This window comes from Chiloscyllium punctatum, chromosome 44 (assembly GCF_047496795.1).
Source record: "Chiloscyllium punctatum isolate Juve2018m chromosome 44, sChiPun1.3, whole genome shotgun sequence".
NCBI classification, from domain to species: domain Eukaryota; kingdom Metazoa; phylum Chordata; class Chondrichthyes; order Orectolobiformes; family Hemiscylliidae; genus Chiloscyllium; species Chiloscyllium punctatum.
Window position 1 is genome coordinate 9891147 of NC_092782.1, and position 26592 is coordinate 9917738.

Consider the following 26592-nt stretch of genomic DNA (forward strand, 5'->3'; position numbering starts at 1 on the left):
AAACCTTTCTCCAATCACTTTAATATTATGCCCCCTCATGATAGCCATTTACACCATGGGAAACAGTCTCTGGCTATCCACTCTATCTATGCCACTCTATATCTCTTAAAGAATGATCTGAAAAAATAGTGCAGCTTGGACACTCCATATCTAAAAGACTCTGAGAACCGAATGAGGTGGGATGTTTGAAGCAGCCTGCCAACATTGGAGACCTGAAAGTAAGGTAGAAAGTGAAGGAAATGACTGTGTTTAAAAAAAAAAAACCGAGGTTCAAGGAAACAGCTCACCACCACCCTCTGAAACGTACTTTGCAGATGAAGAAGGTCCATGTCTCTGCCCCCCTTGTCCTTCGAGATGGAAGTGGTCATAGTTTTGGAAGGTCTTATCTAAGCAAGCAAAGTGAAGTTTTGCAGTGCATCTTGTAAATGGTGTACATTGCTTTCTCTATATACTTGTAGACAGTGCCTTCGTACCTGTGCATTAGAACTCTGAGGTTGCCTGTAGGCTTTGAAAAAGGAAGCACCTATGGTTATGTTCTGTGTGTGCAAAGCTTTTATTTTCAGATTTGTTTGTGCAGCAGGCATTCAACAATTAAGAAAGATGAAAACTGAACATATTGATTTTTACTCTTTTGAAGCACTGTGTCCCGTTCTGGTCGCCCTGCCATTGGAAGGATATTATTAAGCTGGGAGGCTTCAGAAGAGATTTACCAAGGTGTTCCCAACAATGGAAGGTTTGAGTTATGAGAGGTTGGATAGGCTAGGACATTTTTCACTGGAGCATAGAAGGTTGAACAGTGACCTTATAGAGTTTTATAAAACCATGAGGGGTGCAGATATGGTGAGTGGCAGGTGCCTTTTTCCCTGGGGTGGAGGATTTCAGGACTAGGGAGCATATTTTTAAGATGAGCAGAGTGCATTAAAAAGAGATGAGGGGCAATTTTTTTTAACACAGTCATTCATGTGTGAGCTTCCAAAAAAAGTGGTAGATGCAGGTACAGTTACAACATTTAAAAGGCATTTTGGATAAGTACATGAATAAGCAATGTTTGCAGGGTTCTAGGCCAACCGCAGGCAAGTGGGACTGAATATTTGTGGATGGGGTGCCGTTGAAGCTGGCTGCTTTGTCCTACATGTGTCAAGTTTCTTGAGTGTTGTTGGTGCTGCACTCATCCAAGCAAGTATTCCAGTCCAGCTCCTGACTTGTGCCTTGTAGATGGTGGACAGACTTTGGTGAATTGAGGGATGAGCTGCTTACCACATAATTCTCAGTCTATGGCCTATTCTTGTATTTATATGGTTCGTCCAGTTCAGTTTCTGGTCAGTGGTAACCCCCAGGATGTTGTTAGTTGAGGATTGTGATAAATATTTGACATGAATATATGTTTTCATTCAATCATTAATGGATGATGACCACAAATTAAAGATTCATCACGAATAGCATATCATTGTGTTTCATTTAATTAAAAAAAGTGAAAATTGATGAATAACCTGTTGCTAGCTGGACGTCACATCTTAAAACTGTGAGCACATTTCTGTCTCATTACTGTCATTTAGGTTTATTGTGGATTTCCCTGGTAATATATTTTCAAACCATTACTACTGCCTGGACAGAGGTGTTCAAAGATTGGATAACCTTTCTGCTTGCATGCTTATCCTGTGAATGGTGTTGAAGGTCTAAGGATGAAGCTGAATGAGGCAATGGAGACACAACATCCAAACTGTACAGTGATCAGCAAATAACTTCCATGTTAAATAACACAAACACAAGCCAGCAGTGCTCCTGATCTGACCACACTGCACTCTTGTCCAGCCACAAATTCAATAAGACAACTGGTTCACACTGTGTGGTCAGATCATCCAGGAAAAGCACCGAATAGTCACAGGGTTAAGCGCATGTCAAAGATCTGTTACAAGGGAAGATAGAGGCTAGACTTAGGCCTTTTAAGCCTGGAAAGAAAAAATCTGACAGACCTTGTCAGAAGATGCTGAGAAGATGGTTATTTAGATTTAAATAGTTTTGGCTCTCAGACCAGTTAAGGCAAGGCAAAATGCATTCAAACTAGAACTGATATCGGGAAAATACTTTGCATCTACTGTACTGTAGTCTCGAAATGATGCAGTCAACAATATAGTGGAAATCGACAGGACTGGATGCAGAAACCCTTTAAGCAACGATTGGTTATGAAATACCATGGGCAGACTGACCTTCATAGCACAGGCAGATTGACCTTTATCTGTAGCTGTCGAGTGATCGGTAATACCTGTTGAAATGTTTACATATCCAGTGTCTTGTATTTTTAAAAGATTCATTTGTAGACAGTGCCTTAGTACCTGTGCAACAAAACTCTGAACTTGTCTGTAGACTTTGAAAAAGGAAGCACCTATGGTTATGTTCTGTATGTGCAAAGCTTTTATTTTCAGATTTGTTTGTGCAGCAGACATTCAACAATTGAGGAAGATGAAAACTTAACATTGATTTTTACTCTTCTGGAGCACTGTGTCCCATTCTGGTCGCCCTGCTATTAGAAGGATATTATTAAACTGGAGGCATCAGAGGAGATTTACCAAGGTGTTGCCAACAATGGAAGGTTTGAGTTATGAGAGGCTGGATAGGCTAGGACATTTTTCACTGGAGTGTAGGACCTTAGAGTTTTATAAAACCATGAGGGGTGTAGATATGGTGAATGGTAGGTGCCTTTTCCGTGGGGTGGGGGCTTTCAGCACTAGGGAGCATATTTTTAAGATGAGAAGAGAAAGATTTAAAAAGACATGAGGGGGAATTTTTTTCTACACAGTCATTCGTGTGTGGAATGAACTTCCAGAGGAAGTGGTGGATGCAACATTTAAAAGACATTTGGATAAGTACATGAATAAGAAATGTTTGCAGGGATATGGGCCAACTGCAGGCAGGTGGGACTAGTTTAGTTTGAGATTATGGTTGACGTGGACTGGTTGGACCAAAGGGTCTGTTTCCATGCTATATAACTATAAAGTGTCTAAACGCAAGAGAAATATGCCGCCTTTGGCAAATATGCCATTTCCAATGTCCACCTCCCTTGTCCTTCCTTCCCCTTTGGGTAGAATCCTATTTGGATGTGACACCTCCACAGCTGTCAACATTTATAAATCTTTATCTTTTTCACAGGATGTAGCCATTGCCATTCTGAACTGCCCTCAGGCTGAAGGCAGTTAAGAATCAATCACATTACTGTGGGTTTGGGTTCATGTGTAGCTTCAAGTTCAACCCCTCACCCCATCCCTGTAACCCTGCATTTCCCACCTCAGCTGCACGTCGTTGGACTGTGGGAGGAAACCAGAGAAAGCCTACAGATGGGGAGAGCATGCAAACTCCACATAGCCAGTCGCCCGAGGCCAGAATCAGTTAACCACTGAACCCCCATAAGATGGGTTTTTATGACAAATCAATAATTATTTCATGGTCACTTTTGAATTCTCGCTCTATGAATTGAACTGACATTCAGCCAATGGCCATGGTGGGATTTTAATCCATGTTTCTAAAGTGGTAGCCTGGGGTTCCAGGTTACTAGCCCCAGTGGCATTAACACTAGGCGTCCATCTCTTTGTAACTGTCGAGACCTGTGCCAGTGTCAGTGGGGACGTTTGTATTGGGAGCGAAGGATCAGTCCTGCTGAATTTTTAGCCTTGTTTTCAGAAGGATAGTTCTGGTTACAGCTGTTGATCCCCCTGCTATGAGCTCATTCCTATTTGACCTCAAGCAAAAGCAGTTTCCCATTGACATTGAAGGCCGAGTGCCAGTGTTAATGAGAGGCACCTTACGCTCCCTTTTACCTGGCCTGCCAGCTTAAGGCAAGTGAAATAAAGTCGAGAAATAATTAGAGCCTTTGGTTTTTACAATTACTTTCTGTGAAGCAGCAAAGCCGATTAGAGTGTAACTGGAATTGTTTCAACGGGTCTGAAGTAATGTGGAAGATACTGAGTTGGTGGTGGGTGGGAGGGAGGCGGCAGTGACGGTGGTGACAGGAAAAACACAGGAAATAAATTGTTCCCCATTCTCTAAGCGTTGCACTCACTGAAAAGAAATTCAAGCATCTATCTGAAATCCTCAAGGAAATATTATACAAAACGGATGGGACGCATAAACCAGAGCTGGAGGTTTATGCGAGCGAATGTTGATTGTCAAGTGGGCCCATAATAGGTAGTGAGAGAGGGAGGAGGACTGGGAGCAGCTTTTCGGCATTTCTTTTCAGGTTGACCCAGGCTTGTGTTGCTGTTCACTCTTCAGTGCTCTCTTCAGACTCGTATTCGAGTACCAGATTCTTTGGTAAGGAGTACAGAGGATTCTTTCACTCTTGCCAGCTCACTCTCTGTCTCTCCTACCATATGTCAAGTTGCAAGGCCACAGGAATATCAAGCTGTACCCCCACCCCAGCTCAAAACTGGCTTGCTCCTCGCTGCTCTTTCTACTTAAAAACCTTTTTGACATCTGCTTTACTAGCAACACAAGTGTGCACCTAGTTCCATGATGTTTTAGTCATTTTACCAACAAATCATTTACATTTCTATAGATTGCAACTGAAAGTAGTGTTTCCTTATTAAAAAAAGACATCAAATTTCATTTCAGGTACAAGCATTTGTTGCGAGATCTAATCGAAAACACCAGCCCTGACTGTCCTGAATTTCAACAGCTGACAAGTAAGATTCACTATTCTTTCCCTGTATTCTGAAATCATAGCAGTTAAATGTTATCAGAGATCTGCTTTTCCGTAAATCTGATGGTGTGGCTTTTATGCACATCAGATTTAAAAGTGGATATACATAAAGTTATCAATCAGCTTTTACAGTGAGGAGCTGTATATACCACTCTCGCTACCAGAGGAAGGCTGTGTACAATACTTATCAAGTAAATGATTAAAAATGCTCAAAAGCTCACATATAAGGGGAAATCACAGACTGCGCTCTCCAAGCTTGTCCTGCCTCCTCTCTAGGGTGCTGAATTGCACCTATTGCACAGCAACACTTTTTTTTGTTTCATTATTTGCACAGCAATAACAATCTCACCCTGTACTCAGTGAATCCGATGCTTGCGCGCGGTGTCTATTTCTTTTTTCTGGAAGCCAATGTCCTCTTTTTAAAATGCCTACGCTGCCCCTTTGTGAACATCAGATGCGGTAAAAGCAGTTTCTGAAGTTTCTCGGCACGTTGAAGACCGGGCCCGGAGCCACGAAAACCACCTGCAGATGCTGAGAGTGCAGAAAATGCTAAAAGGAAGGTGGAGCAAGGTGTTAGCTCCAGGTTAGTTCTTGTGATCAATTATTCCTTTTAATAGTTCTGGGGGAATAACCTTGAATGTTGCAGGAATGCAGGAGAAGGCAATCCGCAGTGACTAGAATGATTACAAGATCCCTAATGACGTGGTGGAGTGCAAAATGGTTGCAGGTTTCAAGGAATTGATTTAACTTAATTTGTTGGCTTGCTGGTGAACACTGAAGGCTTTTGGGCCTAGATTATCGAAGATACTTTTTTTTTTGGCCTTTTATTTCTCCACCAGCTCCCCCGCCCCCCCCTACTCTCTAGACTTTCTCCTTTTGTTTTTCTCTTCAGAGATACCCACTTGTGTAAAAAGCACAAAGAACCCAGTCATGAAAGCGGAGGCCTGTCAACTTCCCTGAGGACCAATTAATGGTGCTCCAAATCTTGTGGGCAGGCAGATAAAAAGACGAGAGAGAGCGTGAGAGAGAGATGAATACCCGGCATGCAGAAGGCAGCTTTTATTAGATGTTAGTAGGCACTTCTTAAGTATTCTTAACCAACTTCTCTGGGATTTCTCAATATCAATCTTCTCATCTGATTTAATATTAAGAGACAACTATACTTATTTTTTCACAAAGAAGATCCTCACCCCCCCCTCTTCCCACTGCCCCCTCCAAAAAATATGGAAAATATTGAGCAAAGGCAAGTGCTTTATCTGTGACAGCAGTTCAACATTGTTTATTTTTTAATTTTTATAGTTTTTACCTTTTTCTGTAAGTACGACTGCTGGGAAGTTCTAAGACTTGGCAACGCAACCCTTTGCTCTGTCCTTGCCCCCTGCAAGCCCACAGCCTTTTGAACAGCTGCTGAGTTTGACTTTGATACCTCAAGTTGAAAGTGTCTGACATGGAAGGGGAAGCATGAAAGTCTTGCTCTTTGAACTTTCTCTTTTCAAAGTCCTGCATAAAGTACCAGGGAGGGCAATAATGGACAGGCTCACCACTCTGAGAGTATGCAATGAATCATTGATAATGAGAATCTGGGTTTTCATTGCATTCAGATCTCGAAACACTTTTTTTTAAAAAAGGGAACTTTGGCTAAAACTTTGCAGCTGTGCATGTTAATTTCCGGGTTGCAACATAACACCACGGTTGAGTCCAGAGAAATTTCATATTTTGTAGCATTACATTTGGAAGCTCTGTTTCGTTTTTGTTTAATTTTGTTCATTTCATTCAAAAATGGTCGTTTAATCTCAAACTTGTATTTCAGGTCAGCTTCAAATATTTGCTAACAATCTTAAATGTTCTTCAAAGCTTACAATCTAGCTTTTGCACAAAGTTTTCCAAAATGGACATGGGAATATTGTACTAAATCAAGGCAGCATCAGCACAAGTGTAACTTGTGTGTGATCTTTATTTTCACGGATTCGATTTGGTCCGTAGCTGCTGCTTATGCTTTTACACAAATCTTCTTTTAGTTCATGACAACAGGATTGTTGATGTCTACTGCACAGAACTGATGCCATCTCTAGATATTCTCAGAGTGTACTAGAGGAGGTGCAAGTGCTTGAACAGAATAGCAGTCACACAGTGTTAATGTCCTTTTGCTAGACAGTAACCTTTCTCTGACTGTCATAACACAACAATCATGTTCCACCAGGGGATAGCTCTACCTTGTGAAAGCTGCACCTTGGAGAATCTGAGCTCATGTATTATACCTGTACCTCTGCTTAGCACTCTCTGAAAGTGCATGCTTCATTCTATAAGCACAGGATATCTTTTATTGACCTACAAAAATTGTTAAACGAAAACTTTACACTTGGAGTCCACATTAGTTTCATTCTTACTATTCTTACCTGAGTGAGGTTATGGGTTCACCACCCATTTCAGTTCACAATCTAGACTAATTGTGCAGTACTGAGGCCGTGCTGCACTGTCAGAGGTACCATTTTTGTAATGAATATTAATCTGAAAGCCAATCTACATTTGCAGATGAGTGTGGAAGATCCCAGATCGTTATTTTGAAGAATAGAGTATTCTCCTTTATGTCCTGATCGATGTCTTTCTCTCAACAAATGTTACTAACACACTGTCGCTGTTCATTATCACACTGCAGTGTGCGGACTCTTGCTGTGTTTTGTACTTTGCCATCTTAGAAAACTTTATGCAAAAGCTGGATTGTGAGCATTGAAGAACATTTAAAATTGTTACCAAATATTTGAAGCTAACCTAAAATAAAAGTACATCATTGTGATTTTGGATTTGGAATGTCCTCTGGTTGTGAAAAGTGTTATGTAAATGCAATTTATTGTTATGAGAAAGGATCAGTTCTGAAATTTTTGGCACAATTGCAGAATCTAGTAGTGGGAAGCTAGAGATTTTTTGGCAATATGTTTCGCAGAAGCAAGTTTCACTGTTCTTGTTTGACAATGGTTAAGAATACTCAAAAGTATGATCTGATGCAATCAACTGTATTGGTTGATGAGAATTTGCCTGTTGATTGCTGAACTTGAGAAATCTTTTTTAATAAGAAAGGGGGTGCATATAGTGGGTGTCCTGAATTCTCCAGTGAAATTACAGATGGAGAGCCCAAAGATCCTTCTACTTCCTGCATTTGGCACAAAGCTTGTTTTTAACAACTTTCCTCCCTTCTGCTGCTACAGGAAGGAAATATATTCGAGAGGGCTGGCTGACAATTGTGCCTTCTAAGGGTGAGGATTTAAAGCACAAAATGTTCTTCCTGTTTTCTGACGTCCTCCTGATGGCCAAGCCTTGTCACCCACTCCACCCGGTGCATTCTGACAAATTTGCCTGGCAGAAGACCTATCCCTTGATCGAGGGCACCGTAGAGAAAGTCTTTGGACACACCAAGAGTCAGGGAGGGCTTATTAACGTAAGTCTTCATTTTTAACATGTGCACTTAATATTGACCCACACTGCACATGGATAAAATTCAATTGTCTTTGTAGATTTCGAGACCAATGACTGCCTACTCAAAAACCAGTCGACCTTGTTCCCAAGTTGCCATTCTCCTTCCTTGCATACGTTAAATCAAATCTGTCCATTTGGTGACTTTGCAATCCATTTACTATTAATTCTTTTTGATTTTATCACCAATCATCTTACAGAAATGTCCATGAGTATGCTTGCTCTTCTACATACGAGACAAAAATAAAGTCATGTGATTATATTAAACACTCTTTGTTCTATTACAAGATAGCTCCAAATGGTCGAATTCAATCAACTCTGGGAATTAACTAGCTGTAATAACTCTGCATGTCTCTGTCAAAGTAGCTTTTAGCCACTTAATTCATTAAACCAGCATTAGATACTAATTTTAGTAGATGAAATCTTGAAGTGTAGACAGCATGAAGTTACAAATAGATTGGAGTAATTTTATTGATTTTATCAAAGGTATATATTGACAATAAAATGCATTAAGTTTCAGATTTTCACCTGTAGGAAATCTTAAACATCTGGAGCTAGTTATGTGTTCAAGTGTGCCACTGCCAATTCCATCAAACACTTCATTTGAGTAGTTAGCTTTTTCTAATAACTCTGGCCTTTCATCATCCTATTATGCTGAAAAGCAAAATTCATTTACGGTAATAGTGCAATGATATTCAATGTTCATTTCTTTTCCCCCCTTCTCTCAAAGGCAGATTATCAATCTGGAAGCTACCTGTAAGCATTGAAAATTGCAGCTAGCACTGTGAGCCACTTGCATCTTAGCTTGAAGAATTAAAGAGAAATTAAATTTGACAGCAGTAAATTCAGACGTACAATGTTCGCTCCAATTTATATGCAAAATGAAATGCCTCATGAAAGTATCTCCCAGTTTCTGTCTCAGATTTGAAAGAGAATTCAGTAGCTTCTGCAATCCGTAATGTGCTGGTCCTTTCATTTTAGATTGCAACTTGCAGACATCTTTTGATGTATAAATAATCAACTTGAATTATGCCCAGTACAAATGCTGGTGCACTACTGTTTGTGTCTTACAATGTAATTTCTGTCCCAGAGAGTCAAATTTCCTTGACAAATTCTTAATTACTGTGTTTGCACAGAGGCTGGATCTATTTGTGCATAAATCTTAAGTATTCCCAGAAGGGAAGGAACTAATATTATCAACAGTTACACTTGGCCTATTCAGTGAACTTCATAATTAGGTAATGCATTTGATGACAATGCATTTGAAATCTTTATTCATTTTGAATTCTGCATTGCAAATTGTTTTGCACCAAAAATACTTCCTCATTTCAAGCTGGCCATGTCCTTACCTTCGTTTTAGGTGTCACCTTTTGTTGTGTTTTAATGAAGTCTGTGGCCAGGAAATCCAAGCATCTGTCAGTCAAAAGTCAATGTTCCTATAGATTTGTTGGCTTCTTAAGCCAGCCGCATAAGTTGCAAAGTTGCTGTTTGATTTTTTTTTAATGAAGAAACGTTGTTGCCTTTAGAGAGAGAGAGAGGGAGAGGTGATTTTATTTGATGGAACTAATCTTAGCTACACGTTTAAAACGTCAATGATGGTTATTGATGATAACGTGCTATTGCATTCTTAAATGGTTTTGAATATTTCATGATGAAGGATCTACAGAAGGAATAAATTGAAGGACTTTGCGTTTATTGACAGACATAATTTCTGTTGGGTTCTGTGTAAAAGTTTCTTTTTTTTTAAAACCGAAAAGCTTGCTTTGAAGTGGAAGAAGTGAAAGCTAAATCAGCCTTTTTGTTTTTTTTTTGAAATCTGCCCTTTAGCTAACTTTTCCTGAGGAGAAACTCCTTGTGATGTCGAATGACCAGGAGGACATCAATGACTGGTACCGGTGCCTGTCTGCTGCCATCGGGTACGTTGCTTTGGCAAGTTGGCCGTCCTTGCTGCTGCCACTGACCTTGTGGAGTGCTCCCGACGAAAGGTCGGAATGGATTCATTGATCAGCCAGACCGAGCGTATGACAGTCTCTCCCTTAATTGAATCCCAAAAGGGGCCAGACGTAGGTTATTATTACAGAAGCCAGCCGATAGTGCTCATTAAAAGCTCCACAGACTGTGTGGTTTACTAATTAGTTTATTATACAGACACATTGACGATGGGGAAATGTTGTCATTTTGCCCTTTATCGCGCAGGGGATGCTGCTAAAAGTTTAATCAGCTGGCACTGACCAGCTTCGTGGTGGATGCGCACTGGTCATTACTGAGGTCACCCCTGCTGTATCACTGCTGGCAGGGTCACAGTTTGAACCCTGAGCAGATCCACTCTCAGGCTGCATAACCCTTCCACCTGAACGAGGCCTGCTATAAAATGCACACTACAGGGCGTAAAGCAGCAGATTGGCTACATGAGTGAGAGCATCTTGTTAAAAGTTTCCCTTTACTTGCCTTGTTAAAGATGGTATTGTCAGAACATCTGTTAGCCACAGTTAGCAAGACCTTGGAAGTTTTGCTTAAGGCCTAGAACAGTTACAGTTAATTAATGTTTTATTTAATACAGACTTGCTGAGTGACAGAAATATTTTTAACCTCTGGAGTGCCAAATGCTTTTGTTCCTGCTGATGCATAGTTGACTGTGAGTGGTATTTTATTGTTTAATTTGGGAGCAGTATTATTTTGACTTGAACAGCCTCTCGTTACTGATTATCACAAACATGATTGCCCCATGGACTGAAGGCAAGTAATGGGATAGCTTTAATTCGACCAGCATGAAAGACGCTGTAGTCCTTTGTTAACTTCCTCTCTGTGCACAGGATGAGCGGTCACGATATTCAAAAAGGAAATCGTCTCGTGATCCTGCACCCTTCAGAGCTTCGCTGAATTAGAAGCTGCCAGCAACTTCCACCCCTCCATCCCCCACAAAGGAGCTGCCCTGAATATGCACAGTGAGAATGAAGCACCAGTTCCCCAGTCCGTGCTCTCCTTTTCAGAGTGATGCTTGAACGGGCATGTGGGATCGATGGCTTAATCCACACCTCACCCTCCCGAGAGCCCTCGCTTGGCCCAATTCAATCCTCTTCTTAAAAAAGACTCTTACCTGTTTAAGGTCAGAAAGCATCATTTCTGAAATAAATAGTGACATGTAATGGTTATGAAAGATTTTCTTGGCATCCCTGAAGTTGTGAGGAAAACCAGAGAAACCAACTTTTCTTGTAAATTGGGGTTTTATAGAAAGCTGGCTGCTGTGTTTAGCAAGAAATTTTTTTTTTTCCCCATTTATAACTACATTATAAAATTAGTATTTGGTCTAAATGCTGTTTAACAGCTGCAACATGCAAGCTGTGGCAGCTTATCTTAATTGGGTTGACTCCCCTATAGAGTACCTAGAATTTGGGTTTGAGATCCACATCAAGGAAGTTGTAATGATCAGCTGATCATTCACAGCCTTGCTGCTCTTGGATGGTCACTCACGTACAATGGCTGATGCCTTTCCCTACACTAGTCTGCTCCCCAACCCCCCCCCCCCCCCCCCTCAAATCCTGAAAGGAATTCACTGTATGAATTCACTAAGTGGAGCAATACTATTTGGCACATTTCAGCTGCCGCTGTCTTTCCGTGAGATAATTGCAGTGAGGTGCCCTATGAGGTGCCTTTTTAAGTCTCTTTTATTGGCTGTGAATTTGAATCCTTCATGTTTCCAAGTTACCATCTTCCTCTCTGCATGCCAGAGTTAAATTTTGGAAGAGTAGGTGATGAACGATGTTTATTAATGGAGGGAAAGGAGGTCAAGTATGTCCCAAGATGTTGCTCATTAGCAATTAGCAATCATCTTCAGCAGGAGTTGTGTGCTATGTACAAAATGAGTCACTTGTTGGGAAAGGAGCTGCTGTGATCAACTTTGGTGGATCAGTTTGTTCCTTGTTTGTTCTCTGCATCATTCCAGGTATTTCTGTATAGGACCAGTTTTCATTGGACACTATCCAACCACCAGCTATCTTGTAAACTCCTCCCATCACTCCCACACTTGTTACTTCCTTCTGTTTATCTGAAAATCTACAGGTCTAGTTTAGCCCAAAGATTGTCAGAGATCGTGCCAGTGATCCACCACTATGTGTAAACCTTGACTTTTCAGGACCAATGTGAAGATCTTGTGTTCAGTGCTTGGTTTCAGCCTTGGACTTCGTGTTTATCTAAACCCAGGGCTTTGCTCCTATTAGCCTTAATAGGCCAGTCTGAGCCACATTGGTGACTGCAATGCAGCTCTCCCCAGCAGGGGGCGATACTTGACAAGACCAGCCCACTGATAATTGCAGATGATACTCCATGGTTTCCTAGAGATATGCTTGTTCTGTGCGTTGCTGCCCGCCCCTCTATCACAAAATGCCCAGTCATGTGTCAGCAAGGAGTGCAGCCCAGGATTCAAAACTTATAAAACAGATTTAAAAACTGGGCAGCTGATTGCAGTTTCATTATCTCTTCATTCTCAGGATGCAGTGGCCATGGCATAGCTGGCAAATTATTGTCACGGAAACAGAAAATGGAGCAGGAGGAGGCCATTCAGCCCTAGGAGCCTGCTCCCTTATTCAGTATGATCATCGTTGATCGTCCAACTCTGTACTCTGTTCCTGCTTTCTTCCCATTTCCTAAGAACTATATCTTAACTCCTCCTTGAAAACATTCCAAGTTTTGGCCTTGACCACATTCTGTGGCAGAGAATTCAGCATGCTCCCCACTCTCTGGGTGAAGGAATTTCTCCTCATCTCAATCCTAAATGGTCTACCCCGTATCCTTAAGACTGTGACCCCCTGGTCATTGGGAACACCCATCCTGCATTTACCCTGTCCAATCCTGTTAGAAATTTATAGATATCTGAGATCCCTCATGATTCTAAACTCCAGTGACTCTCATCCTAACTGATCCAGTCTCTCTCCAAATGTCAGTCCTGCCCACCCTCCCCTCCACCCCCCCCCACCCCCCCCCGCGAATCAGTCTCACAAAGGCCCTGGACAATTGCCGCAGGACATCCCTGCTCCTGCACTCGAATCCTCTCTCGATGAAGGCCAACATACTGTTTACCACCTTCACTGCCTGCTAGACCTGTGTGCATGCTTTCAGTGACTGATGTGTAAGGAGACCTCAAGATAATATGATGGAGACGTGAATTTGAATCCCACCATGACAGTTGTCGACTATGGCTTATGGTGACAATGAATTTATTGTCAATTGCTGTAAAAACCCACTAACAACTCACTGATGTCCTTCAGGTAAGAAAACTGCCATCCTTCCCTGGTCTGGCTAACATGTGACTCCAGACTCGTGTGGTTAACCAGTAATTGCCCTCTGACATGATAGAAAGTGGTTCGCGAAGGCAGCTGACCACCATCGTCTTGAGGGCAACTATGGACAGGCAATAAAATGCTGGTTCAGTGAGCGATGCCCACAGCCCATGAGTGAAGTTTTTAAAAAAGTAGTTGCAAGTGCTCACAAACAGCAATGACCAAGTATTCTGTTTTTGTGATATTGATGGAGGGACAGATATTAACTCGACAGCTCCTCTCTGAATCAATGCCATGAGATCTTTGCTCAAGTAGGCGGATGGGACCTCAGTTTAACCTCTCAGCTGACTTGCAACATTTCATGCAAAGCAGTGACATCCATCCAGTCCCAATCATCATCCAACCATCATCACAACATCTAACTAACTGATCATTCATCTTAATAACTGGCTGGAATTACTGCACTTACCTGCAAAATCAAGTGACTGCACTTCAAAAAAAATCATCATGTGATTGCATAGCCCTTAGTGAGATCCTGACAGTGTGCAGACTGACAATTCCATGACAATTCTCGAGTCTTTCCTATCATAAGGAAGTACAGAGTGAACAATACAATATTTCCATTGCACTGTATTCGAACAGAGGAGTCACTCCAGTATTGTAATAGATTCAGTCTTAAGGGAAGGGTGACTGCCTTTCAGAGTGGACACCCAGTTCAGGAGTCAAATTTGAAGCATGTTTACTTGGACCTTCGGCCTATATAGGCTTTGTAATGGTGGGGACAGCCATCGCTGCTCACCATGTTGTATGAGCTAGCTGGACTCTTGGTAGTCATCAGGCAATCATCTGTTGCTGAGCCTGTTTTGTCTTATGTGGCAGAGAAAGCCCACAACATAGTCAAATAGGAAGAGGTTTTTGTCTTAAAAAGATGTCATTGACTGCATGAGAGTAACTAAGTACAAGTCATGTTATTAAGGTAGATGTAATTACAAAGACCATGAGGGGGCTTTGATGCGTGTGTCTCCTTCAAGAACCAACTGTGTCTTTCCCCACCCAAGTCCTTACTCCATTTTCAGATTGGATGGAGCTTAATGCAGTCTTCAGCATTAACCCTTTCAGAGCCATTACCTTACTTGGTCATCTCATCGCCTTGTGTGATTTGACCTTTCAAATTAAAGGTTCATGAACTGACGATGGCATCCAAAACTGAATATGGTGACACGCTACCTGAAACCTGCAGCTAAAATTGTCATCAGTAGCCTATCGTGTGTTTGGCAGGATTCAGTAGGCTGAGATAAAGTATTGTTTACTAACTGGACTTTTTTGCTCCTTGTCATCTCACAGACAGTTGAGGTCCCGGTCTGTCTTCGTACTGAGGAAGGATAATCTAGCAAGGAGACCCTTACGGTCGGACAGAAATACAACACTAGAGGAAACCTACCTGACCCCCTCACAAAGTGGAAACAAGAGAAGCTTGGTAAGAAGTCATTTCGGAGGTTAGAAGATACATAAAGCTGCCGGTGCATTCATTGTCAACGAAGGGAGGTTGTGAGTAACTGAGTGGCACAGGCAGTGCAATATTAAAATTAATCTCCTTCCCCTCCTCCTCCTCTTGTGACAGAACAGTGACCAACGGCAGGTAAAGGACATGGATGCAAACAGCCAGCCGATACATGAAGGGACAGCAGTGAAGCGAATCCGACTGGAGACAAACTCCACAATGAGGTAGTGTGTTGGAAATCCAAGCTTTGTTTGAAAGTTTGTGTATCGCTGCACCGTATGCTGCTTTGCCCTTTCTCTGAAGATGCTCTGACTGTTGTATCGATCCGACATCCCACTCATAAATTCTTGGTGCTCTTTTCAACTTGAAACAAATTCTTTGGATGAAAGGCTTTCTGAATTTTTAAGCATTTCAAGGCAATGTTGCGCTTTGTCAATATATCCACCAGATGTCTCCAAAATGCACAGATACACATTTCATCCATTATTAAGGTCCACAACGCTGCCACCCCTCACCGCCCCCACGCTGCCACCCCTCACCGCCCCCACGCTGCCACCCCTCACCGCCCCCACGCTGCCACTCGTAACTGCTCCCCGTTCCTGTGTATACCTATATCTCTAACATTAGCATACTTTCAGGCATGGATAGGATGAATGCACTGAATCTTTTTCCCATGTGTAGGGAATCATGGACTACAGGGCATCAGTTTAATGTTTGAGGTGAAAGAATAAATGCAAATCTGTGGGGCAACGTTTTTATGCAGAGGGTGGTACGCATATGGAATGAGCTGCCAGTGGAAGTGATTGAGTTGGCTTCATTAACAACAATTAAAAGACATTTGGACAAATACATGGTTAGGAAAGATTTAGAAGCATGTGGTCCAATTGCAGAGAAAAGGGGTAAGCGTGGATAGATATTTTGGTCAGCCTGGACCAGTTTGGGTCCAAGGGTTTGTCTCCATGCTGTGAGACTCTGAGTCAATGCCCAATCATTCCCTGCACCCAGTCGTTCTGCTGGATTTTGTTCTAGCAGCTTTGAGATGAGGTACTCTTCGTGAGGCTAAGTGCATTGCTTCCATCCGGCCCAGAATTCCCCTCGCTGACTTCTGCAACCCCATGGCTTGAGCTAACCCAGAGAGAGGCTGAGCCATTCTCTACCCAAAGACCCACGCGAAGTTGATCTCTCTCACCGTCAGGGTGGTCTTAATGTGACTGCATTAGGATGGCAGGGGAAGGCTGTAATGTTGGATTCCTCAATGTTAGCAGCGATGGAAGTTCAGGTGAATGGATGTGATGTCAGACTGAGGTAATACCCAGCACTCAATTAAAGCCCACTGGTGAGAAGTGGGAGATGGAGTGCAATGTGTGAAGGTGATCAGTCCTTTGAAGCCACTGGACACCGAATAACCAATGACTGGTAAACCAGACTAGATTAGGTTCCCTACAGTGTGGAAGCAGGCCCTTCAGCCCAACAAGTCCACACCGACCCAGACCCATTCCCTCTGACTAATGCACCTAACACTGGGCAATTTAGCATGGCCAATTCACCTGACCCGCACATCTTTGGACTGTAGGAGGAAACCGGAGCACCCAGAGGAAACCCAAGCAGACACAGGGAGAATGTGCAAACTCCACACACAGTCACCCGAGGCTGGAATGAAATCTAGGACCCTGGTGCTGTGAGGCAGCAGTGCTAGCCACTGTGCCGCCCAGATGAATCTCATTCCCTTGAGTCTCTCCTATTCCCAGTGCACTCTGTTTTCGACTGGAATGTTGGCCCTTATTTCAAGGGGTGAGTGAAGTATCAGAGTTGGGAAGTCTTACTACACGAGGTGCTGGTGGAACCACAGCTGGAGCAGTTTTGATGTCCCTTTATTGAAGGCAAATTATCATTTCATTGGAAGCAAATCCGAGAAGGTTCGCTGGAATAATCCCTGGTGATGAAGGAATTGTCTCATCAGCAAAGATCAAATAGTCTGAGGCTTGGTTTGCTGTCTAAAGGAGTTGAAAAGAAAGTGAAGTGATCTCATTGAAACATTTAAGATTGTTCAGGGGATTGACAGGGTAAATACTGAGAGGACATTTCCCTTTACTGGATAGCATAATCTCAGAATAATTTAAAAGGAGGAATTCCTTCCCTCAGGGGGCAGCATGCCTTTGGGACTCCTTGCCACAGAGAGCTGTAGGGGCAGAGGTCTTGTGTTTATGAGGAAAGTGGATGTGAGGAATGTCAGATTGCCCGTGATCCTGTTGAAGAGCAGAGCAGGCTCGAGGGACCAAATGTTCCTACTTCCTGAGGTCTGATGTAGTTTTAAAAGTTTGCCTCACGGTTTTCTGAGTAATGTTTGCTAAGGAACGCCTCTCTGATTTTTCTAGGCACGAGGATGCTGGTCCCAGCGTGGAGCAGTCGGGCACCAACTGTACCATTCTGTAACATGATTGTGGAGCAGCAAGAACTGATCTCCATCACGTGCGAGGAGGGCTTCTGTTTATTTTTGGAATTATAAGCATGCAATGGGTTCCTCACAATCATGATCACATGACCAGTTTGTAATAATAACGCGGACATTGAAAGCTGAATTGACGGCTTGGAAGGAACGGAAAAATTTGACCTGAGTCAACAGGAATCTACTGATTCCGATGCTTTTGTTTCTGGGACTCAGTACCCGATCCATGCTGGAAGGCTGAGAGGGAGTGAGGGGTAACCAGGCAGCTGGTTTTAATATCCGTGCTGTTTCCCTGTTCATTCCTGGCTGACCTGTCAGACTGGGCCTTGAGCACTGAGCGTTTCAGGGCTCTGTGACGTTTGCTTCATTGCTGCCTGGTTGAATATCTCCTGCCCGGATATCTGGGAGGAGCTGTGGACTGTGCTGCTGCTTTGCTGCTGGTTACACCCAAAAAAGGGAAAGAAGAACATTTCTGTCACCCATTTAAGCAATGTCCCAGTTAACAGGAATTTCCCATGCACCCTCCCAGTTACAAGCGTGAACCAATTTGGTTATGAAAGGGTATAAGGTGTGTAGCATCCCATTGAACTTGGAGATGAGTAGTCTGGAAATCGGGGAACATTTGGGGCGAGTGGTGGTCTTGAAATCAGGTCAAACATGCTCCACATGGAGAATGATGTGCTGAGACTATAATCAGAAGTTGGCGTGGTATTACTTGTCTATTTTATGCCAATAAGCTGTCGTTGAACATTACGCTTTTGCTCCTACCTTTGCAGAATTGGAGTCGAACCATTAACAATAGTTTTGAAGAGAAAGTCAAGTGAAGTATTGACTAGCTTCAATTTGCTGTCATATCACGGGGTTATATGCTCATCCCACACCGAGCTTTTCGGGTTTCCTGACCTGCATTTACAGCACTTCAACAGTAGCATTTACTCAATTATTGGAAGCTTTTTCAAGTGAAGCTTTTGATTAATTACTTGACATTGTCATCGTGTAGCCTCTGACTGTTCTGTTGAGGAACTAATTCAAACATTTGGAAAAAAGAGTTTGGTTTGTCCCATTGAAAATGCCAAATGTACTTGTATTTAATAAGCAGTCTCTAAGTGTCCATTCTGAGAGCCAGGGTTAATACTCGTCAATCGCCACACACAAATCTTAATTAATGGAGTAATTGCTTTATGTGCTGTCAATTTTCGCACAAATTTTATTCATCCTAATTGTATAATGATCCTGCCTCAGTGATTGTCAGAATAATGAATAATTTGCAAAGCATAATAATGGCTAATAAATTTACATTAAATGTTTAATAATCTTTTGGCTAAGAATTTTTGCAACAGGAGAACCCTTTATGTTCAGCATGATTTTATTGAGTCATTTGCGACTTGTTCAAACCGTATTTTGGGGAAGTGTAATTCCATCTCCTGCCTTTGTTCTTATGAACTGAACAGGTAAAATGGATCAAGCCTTGAGAAAGTTCAATGCTGACTAGCTGGTTTTGTTGTAATTATTTGATCAACATTAATGTCTTCCAGCTGGTCATGTTGCTAGGCTGGTATAGTCTCCTGAACAAACAGAAGTCTATTGGTTGCGATGCCTCGATAAAATTGCATATTTCTATACAACCAGTGTGGTACTGTTCTGCATGAAGAAAGCAAGGAATAAACCAGGAAACTCCAGGCCAGTCAGTCAGTATCAAAATGTCAGAAGCAGTTCTGTGAGACAAGATTAATCTGCACTTGGAGAGGCAGGGATTAATCAAGACCAGTCAGCACGGTTTTGTTAAGGGGAGGTCATGTCTGATCAACTTGATTACCTTTTCGAAAAGTACAATCAGGCATATAGATGAGATGTGTACATTCAACATTGTCCACTTGGACTTAAGCAAGGCTTTTGACGAGGTCCCACATGGGATACTGATAGTGAAGGTAAGACCTCTTGGGATCCAAGGAGTTGTGGCCAATTGGATCCAGAATTGACTGAGTGGCAGGAAGCAGAGGGTGATGGGTATTTTTATGACTTGAACCCTGAGTTCTGCAGGGTTCCATTGGGGTCAGTGTTGGGGGCACTTGCTGCTTGTGATTCAAACTGAAACGTTAACTCTGATTTCTCTCCACTGATGTTTGCAGACCTGCTGAGCTTTTCTGGCAACTTCTGTTTTGGTTTCTGGTTTACAGCATCCGCAGTTATTTCTGTTTTTATTGAATCTCGGCATGTCAATCAGTAAGTTTGCAGATGATACCAAAATTAGTGGAATGCCTTAGATTACTGGAGAATACAGCTGGAATGATCCGTGGTAAATGGAATTCAATCTGCATAAGTGTGAGGTTTGGCAAGACACAGAAAGCAAAGGAATACACAGTGAATGGTCAGACTCTAGGAAGTACTGAAGATTAGAGGGACCTTGCTGTGTATGTAGAGCAGTTCCTTACTGTATCGGGACAATCGATACTGTGATTAAGAAAGCATGTGGACCTTGCTGAGCAAGGTGAGGGCCCATGGTGTTCGAGGTGAGCTGCTGGGATGGATTGAGGATTGGCTATCTAACAGAAGGCAGAGAGTTGGGATAAAAGGTTCTTTTTCAGAATGGCAGCCGGTGACGAGCGGTGTCCCACAGGGTTCGGTGCTGGGGCCACAGCTGTTCGCATTATATATTAATGATTTGGATGAGGGAACCGGGGGCATTCTAGCGAAGTTTGCCGATGATACAAAGTTAGGTAGACAGGCAGGTAGTACTGAGGAAGTGGGGAGGCTACAGAAGGATCTAGACAGGTTGGGAGAGTGGTCCAGGAAATGGCTGATGGAATTTAACGTGAGCAAGTGCGAGGTCTTGCACTTTGGCAAAAAGAATATAGGAATGGACTACTTTCTAAATGGTGAGAAACTTAATAAAGCCAAAGCACAAAGGGATCTGGGAGTGCTAGTCGAGGATTCTCTAAAGGTAAACATGCAGGTTGAGTCTGTGATTAAGAAAGCGAATGCAATGTTGTCTCTTATCTCAAGAGGGTTGGAATATAAAAGCAGAGATGTACTACTAAGACTTTATAAAGCTCTGGTTAGGCCCCATTTGGAGTACTGTGTCCAGTTTTGGTCCCCACACCTCAGGAAGGACATACTGGCACTGGAACGTGTCCAGCGGAGATTCACACGGATGATCCCTGGAATGACAGGTCTAGCATATGAGGAATGGCTGAGGATACTGGGATTGTATTCGTTGGAGTTTAGAAGATTAAGGGGAGATCTAATAGAGACGTACAAAATAATACATGGCTTTGAAAAGGTGGATGCTAGAAAATTGTTTCTGTTAGGCGAGGAGACTAGGACCCGTGGACACAGCCTTAGAATTAGAGGGGGTCATTTCAGAACGGAAATGCGGAGACATTTCTTCAGCCAGAGAGTGGTGGGCCTGTGGAATTCATTGCCACGGAGTGCAGTGGAAGCCGGGACGCTAAATGTCTTCAAGGCCGAGATTGATAGGTTCTTGTTGTCTAGAGGAATTAAGGGCTACGGGGAGAATGCTGGCAAGTGGAGCTGAAATGCGCATCAGCCATGATTGAATGGCGGAGTGGACTCGATGGGCCGAATGGCCTTACTTCCACTCCTATGTCTTATGGTCTTATGGTCTTACTGGCCAAGGCAGAACAATTCTGTTCTCCCTCCTACAGAAAGGATGTTGTGAAACTTGGAAGGGTTCAGAAAAGATTTACCAAGGATGTTGCCAGGTTTGGAGGCTTTGAGCTATAGGGAGAGGCTGAATAGGCTGGGGCTGTTTTCCCTGGAATGTCAGAGGCTGAGGGGTGACCTTCTTGAGATTTACAAAATCACAAGGCTCATGGATGGGGTAAATAGACAAGGTTGTTTCCCTGTGGTGGGGGAGTCCAAAACTCGACAGCATAGGTTTAAGGTGAGAGGGAAAAGATTTAAAAGGGACCTAAGGAGCAGCTTTTTCAAGCAAAGGATGGTGCGTGTATGGAATGAACTGTCAGAGGAAGTGGTGGAGGCTGGTACAATTGTAACATTTAAAAGGACTCTGGATGGGTATATGAATAGGAAGGGTTTGGAGGGATATGGGCCGGGTGCTGGCAGGTGGGATTAGATTGTGTTGGGATATCTGGTCGGCATGGACGGGTTGGACCAAAGGGTCTGTTTCCATGCTGTATATCTCTATGACTCTGTAACTGTAAGAGCAGGGAGGTGATGCTGGAACTGTATAAAATGTTGGTTAGGCCATAGCCAAAATATTGTGTGCAGTTCTGTAAGACACATCATAGGCAGCATGTGATCGCACTGGACAGGGTGCAGAGGAGACCTATCAGGATGTTGCCTGAGCTGGGGAGTTTATTATGAACAGAAACTGGATAGACTGGGGCTGTTTGCATTCAATTTTAATTTGAATTCAATAAATATCTGAAATAAAGAACCTAATGCTGACCTTAAATCCATTGTTGATTGGGGTGGTAAATCTTTCCCTAAGAATTTATATTAGAGAATCTGTACGGCATGGTGGCTCAGTGGTTAGCACTTACTGCTGCCTCACAGCACCAGGGACCCAGGTTCGATTCCAGCCTTGGGCAATTATCTGTGTGGAGTTTGCACATTCTCCCCGTGTCCATGTGGGTTTCCTCCGGTTGCTCCGGTTTCCTCCCACAGTCCAAAGATGTGCAGATCAGGTGAATTGGCCATGCTAAATTGCCCGTAGTGTTAGGTGCATTAGTCAGAGGGGAATGGGTTACTCATCGGAGGGTTGGTGTAGGTTTGTTGGGCCGAAGGGCCTGTTTTTCACACTGTAGGGAATCTAATCTAATGGCGCTGTGAGTGATGACTTGTAAACTTTTCACTGAACTCGTGTGTGTACATGTGAAAATAAAACTATTTGAAATTCTCTTTCTCTTTCTGTCCAAATTTTCTTTCCTGCTGTTTCTCTCTCAGTGCCTGATTTAATATTGAAATCACCTGCTCTGATGTACACTTCTTAGTCCTCGCATGGCCACTTTGGTTAAGACAATAGAGATTTTTGCTCTTGTTCAGCCAGGTTTGCAGGTTTCCAGTGGCACTCAGGAGTGAGTGAAAGGCATTGAAGTGTTTGATCAGCTCCAGTCGTATTGAATGATGGGGTAGTCTTGATGGGCTGAATGGCCTGTTCCTAGCTCCCAAAAATCCTGGTTTCCATTACTGCGTTGAGACTGGCTCACACTTTCAATAACCTGACAATCAAAAAGTGTGAAACCCAGATGGGGCAAGTATTGCTAATGGGCAGATACTTTGCAGAGAAAAATCTGACCCTCCAGCATCTATTCATTCATCATTTGATATGTACAAGTTGAATACTTTGTTTATCTACATAAGTGAGATCACACTTCAAAAACGATGCTCTGTGAAGTATGTTTGGGAAACCTCAGGGTATGATGAAGTGATGTCTAAGTCTTTTTGATCTTTTCCTTGTCTTTCAGCAATTGCATCTTAATCTTGCAACCGTATCGTGGAAAACTCAATCACGTGTGATTTTTTTTTGGTGTGGAGAGATTTTCATATCTAAAATGCTACTTCAATTTAATACCAAAAACTAGCAACATCCTTTTAATTTTCTCGCCGTTTAATAGTAATATTGTTTCAAATTGTGCAATGCGGCACACAATTGTAGATTAGGTTAGCATTCAATTCATCTAATTGTAACATATTTTCAGGAATTCAAATGTTTGAGTGTGACAAGAATCATAAAGCCAAATACGATTAACAGTAAATAAAACATTGTTTCATTGAACAGTTGCTTTCCAAAATAAGAAGACAAGTTGCTACGGAGAATAATTATTTCTTTCGGTTGCAGGGTGGCCTCATGCTGAGCTTGAAGCAGGCTTCACACTTGAAGAGCTGGTTTTAAGCTGGCAACTGGGGAGATCAATAGGGTTTCGACCTATTGCAGCTACTGGAGATGGTGCCAGAGAGAACAAAGGGGGGCAGTGGAGAGGGGGAATAAAAACAATGAGGATTAGATACTGAAATGACAATACGGAATGTGAGACACTTTTAATAAATGTTTAATTATTCCCTCCCGACAGTCATTGTAGTCTACATACAGCACAAAGACAGCTCACCACTACCTTCTCAAGGGCAGCTAGGGACGGGCAGTAAACACTGGGTCCAGCCAGCAACACCCACGTCCCATGAGTAAATTAAAACAAAAAATCTTATAAGACCTTCCACATCAATTTGGACTTCGGGGGAAGATTTGGAACACCAGATGGAAATGCTTGGAAAATCTGTCAGCATCTGTTGAGGGAATACTTATTGTTTGTGACATGTCAACTTATTTAAACACTGATTTCCATTCACAGGTGTTCTGCTATAATACATGTTTTGTTAACACGAATTCGATATAACACAATCGACGAATTGGGGACGCTGTTTCTAAAGCATGAAGTTTTAAAGTATGTGTTGGTTATAACGTGATTCCAGCCCCATTAGCTTAAATGGTGCTGCTGTTATATGTTTTTCTTACAACATGGGATTGCACGAGAATGGGACTGCCGTGTTAAAGCAGAACTGACTGTATGTGCAGAATTTTGTGATCTGTTGATTTGTGGATCAAAATGCAGGCATGTTTTAAACAGTGGAAATGTGGAAAAATTCTTTTTCTGCTTCTAATGATGTAAAAATTACCCAGGAGGTGCAGCTCAGAATCAGAAAAACCACCAGACTGAAGGAAGTTTCTCTGAAGGTACAGCACCCAAATGTATTTTCTTTTGTGCTCTCCCCCACTATGATTATGAAACAGAAGGTGCCACCTTATCTGGTGGTGGATGCTGAGCTCTCTTTTCAAGGCTGACATTCCAGTTGAGTAAACGTTGTGCTGTGAGATGATTTTAGTGCTGAAACATTGAAAGTTCTGCCTCCTGCAAAGATTTTAACAGACATCTGTTGTTCTCTAGAGTACCTGATAATGGGCTTCCTCAGTGAAGAGTTATCTTTTCAGCAGAGAAGTCTGAGTGGCTACTTTGTTAAATATTCCTGGATTCACTGCCGATTCGGACATCCGTCGGCCTTTTCTGTTGAAAGCCAGATGATGTTTTGATGCGAACATAGCCGGCAATGGTGCAATGTCAATCGAATGGCGTTTTTGTCTTGCACCTGCACCTGTTGGCTGAAAGCACACACAATCTCATACCATGAGGGGCATAGACAAGGTGAGTAGCAAAGGTCTTTTCCCTAGGGTGGGCAAGTTCAAAACTAGTGGGTGTAATTTTAAGGTGAGAGGGGAAAGATTCAAAAGGGACCTGAGGGACAACCTTTTCAAATTGTTCGTAAGTGAAATGAACTGCTAGAGGAAGGGGTGGACACAGGTACAGTTATAACGTTTAACAGACATTTGGACAAGTGCATGAATAGGAAAGGTTTAGAAGGATATGGGCCAAACACAGGCAAAAGTGGGACTAGTTTCATCGAATCCTACAGTATGGTAGCAGGCCATTTGGCCCATTGAGTCCACAATTACCCTCCAAAGAGCATCCCATGCAGATCCACCCCCATCCCTGTAACCCTGCATTTCACGTGGCTAACTCACCTCCCTGGACACTATAGGCAATTTAGCATGACCAATTTACCAAGCCTGCACATCTTTGGACTGTGGGAGGAAAGCAGAGCACCCGGAGGAAACCCATGCAGATATGAGGAGAATGTGCAAACTCCACACAGACAGTTGCCTGAGGGTGGAATCAAACCTAGGTCTGCATGAGGCAGCGGTGCTAGCCACCATGCCACCCAGTTTCATTTGGGAAACTTGGACAAGTTGGACTGAAGGGTCTGTTTCCATGCTGTATGACTCTATAGCTGGTAGAGTTCTTAAATTTCTCCTAACTTTTAAAAACAAAGTATAAAATGTATAGTACCAATACTTTGAGGATATTGTGTCAACCACCTCATGTAGGAGTGCAGTCATGAGGAGGCCTGATCGAATAGATCTGTCAGTTTTCCATCTTTAAGGATATCACTGGAGCTATATGGGTTTTTGCAACTGTCTAGTTGCTTTGTCCCTAAGACTACTCAACTGTCAGCCCACTAAGTTTATTGAATTTGACCTCAAGACTTCCTGTTTCTGCATCCACTTCCATAACCTCTAGGTTAATTGGTTATCCAATATTAGCGAGCAATCTTGTTTAGAGACTGAATGCTTGGAAGCATCGCAGGCTGTAAATAAAGAAACAAAAGTTAGAGGTAAGATTGCCCCTCTACAGTCTCTGGCTTCGATTCAAGAAATAATATTCTTCATAGGAAGGCATCCAAACAGTTATATTTACATATTGATCATCCACCAAGAAATAGCAGTACTTAAAATTCAATTTAACTTGCTGCTCCTACAAAGAGAACACGTTGAAATTAAATTGAAATGAAAGCAGATTCCGGTCTAATTCTGTTCACTGTTTGAAAATTATAATGTTTAATTGATTTGATTTATTGTCGCATGTACCTAAGTACAGTGAAAAGCTTTTGTTTGTGAGCAGTACAGGGGTTAAGCAAGGACAGGCAGATCACAGGGTGGCAAAAAAAACCTGAACAAGGTAAGGCACACAGATTACACCACACAGGATGTTCACGAGGCAAGACCACATTGACAAGATCAACATTATTTGAAGTTAGCCGGTCCATACAGCAATCTAATAACGGCAGGAAGAAGCTATTCTTGAACCTGCTGGTGCATGTGTTCAACTTTCTGTATTTGTCCGATGGAAGAGGTTGTAGGAGAGCATTACTGGGCGGGATAGGTCTTTGGTGATGTTGGCAGCCTTTCCGCAGCACTGAGAAGTGTAAATGGAGCCCATGGATGGGAGGTTGGCTTCTGTCATGGTCTGGTCTGTGCACACCACCTTCTGTGGTTACTGATGGTGCTGGGCAGAATAGTTGCCATACTAGGCCATTATGGACGCAGCCAGCCTGCTTTTAACGGTGTATCTGTAAAAGGTGGTGAGGGTTCTTATGGACATGCTGAATTTTCTGAGCCCCCTGAGGAGTAAGAGGCATTGTTGTGCCTTCTTGACCATTGCATCTACATGGGAGGTCCACGTCAGGTTGTTGGTTATCATCACTCCCAGGAACTTGACACTGTCAACCTTCTTCACCTCAGCTCTGTTGATATAGATGAGAGCGTGTCCTCTTTCTTTTTTTCCTGAAGCCAATGATGAGTTCTTTAGTTTTGTCAACATTGAGAGAGAGAGCT

The 26592-nt window shown here is 42.6% G+C and overlaps 2 protein-coding genes across 7 annotated transcripts in view; one reads left to right on the top strand and one right to left on the bottom strand.

The window, feature by feature from the left end:
• The window catches only part of arhgef39 (Rho guanine nucleotide exchange factor (GEF) 39), a 66698-nt gene extending 48001 nt beyond the window's left edge, over positions 1 to 18697 (top strand). For all 5 annotated transcript variants that reach the window (XM_072562207.1, XM_072562210.1, XM_072562211.1 and 2 more), the window contains 7 exons: positions 4606 to 4676; positions 5148 to 5276; positions 7897 to 8126; positions 9989 to 10077; positions 14782 to 14914; positions 15059 to 15162; positions 17314 to 18697. In XM_072562207.1, the coding sequence (XP_072418308.1) occupies positions 4606 to 4676; positions 5148 to 5276; positions 7897 to 8126; positions 9989 to 10077; positions 14782 to 14914; positions 15059 to 15162; positions 17314 to 17371 (814 nt within the window). In that variant the 3' untranslated portion in view covers positions 17372 to 18697. The remainder of the gene's footprint in view (positions 1 to 4605; positions 4677 to 5147; positions 5277 to 7896; positions 8127 to 9988; positions 10078 to 14781; positions 14915 to 15058; positions 15163 to 17313) is intronic.
• Positions 18698 to 22977: 4280 nt separating this feature from the next.
• LOC140466628 (serine/threonine-protein kinase 33-like) overlaps positions 22978 to 26592 on the bottom strand; it is a 101545-nt gene continuing 97930 nt past the window's right edge. Inside the window, exons 12-13 of one of the 2 annotated variants that reach the window (XM_072562073.1) lie at positions 24316 to 24522; positions 22978 to 23304 (exon numbers count right to left, since the gene is read on the bottom strand). In XM_072562073.1, the coding sequence (XP_072418174.1) occupies positions 24343 to 24522 (180 nt within the window). In that variant the 3' untranslated portion in view covers positions 22978 to 23304; positions 24316 to 24342. Of the gene's footprint in view, positions 23308 to 24315; positions 24523 to 26592 lie in introns of both variants that reach the window. The other variant, XM_072562072.1, reaches the window with a different exon arrangement.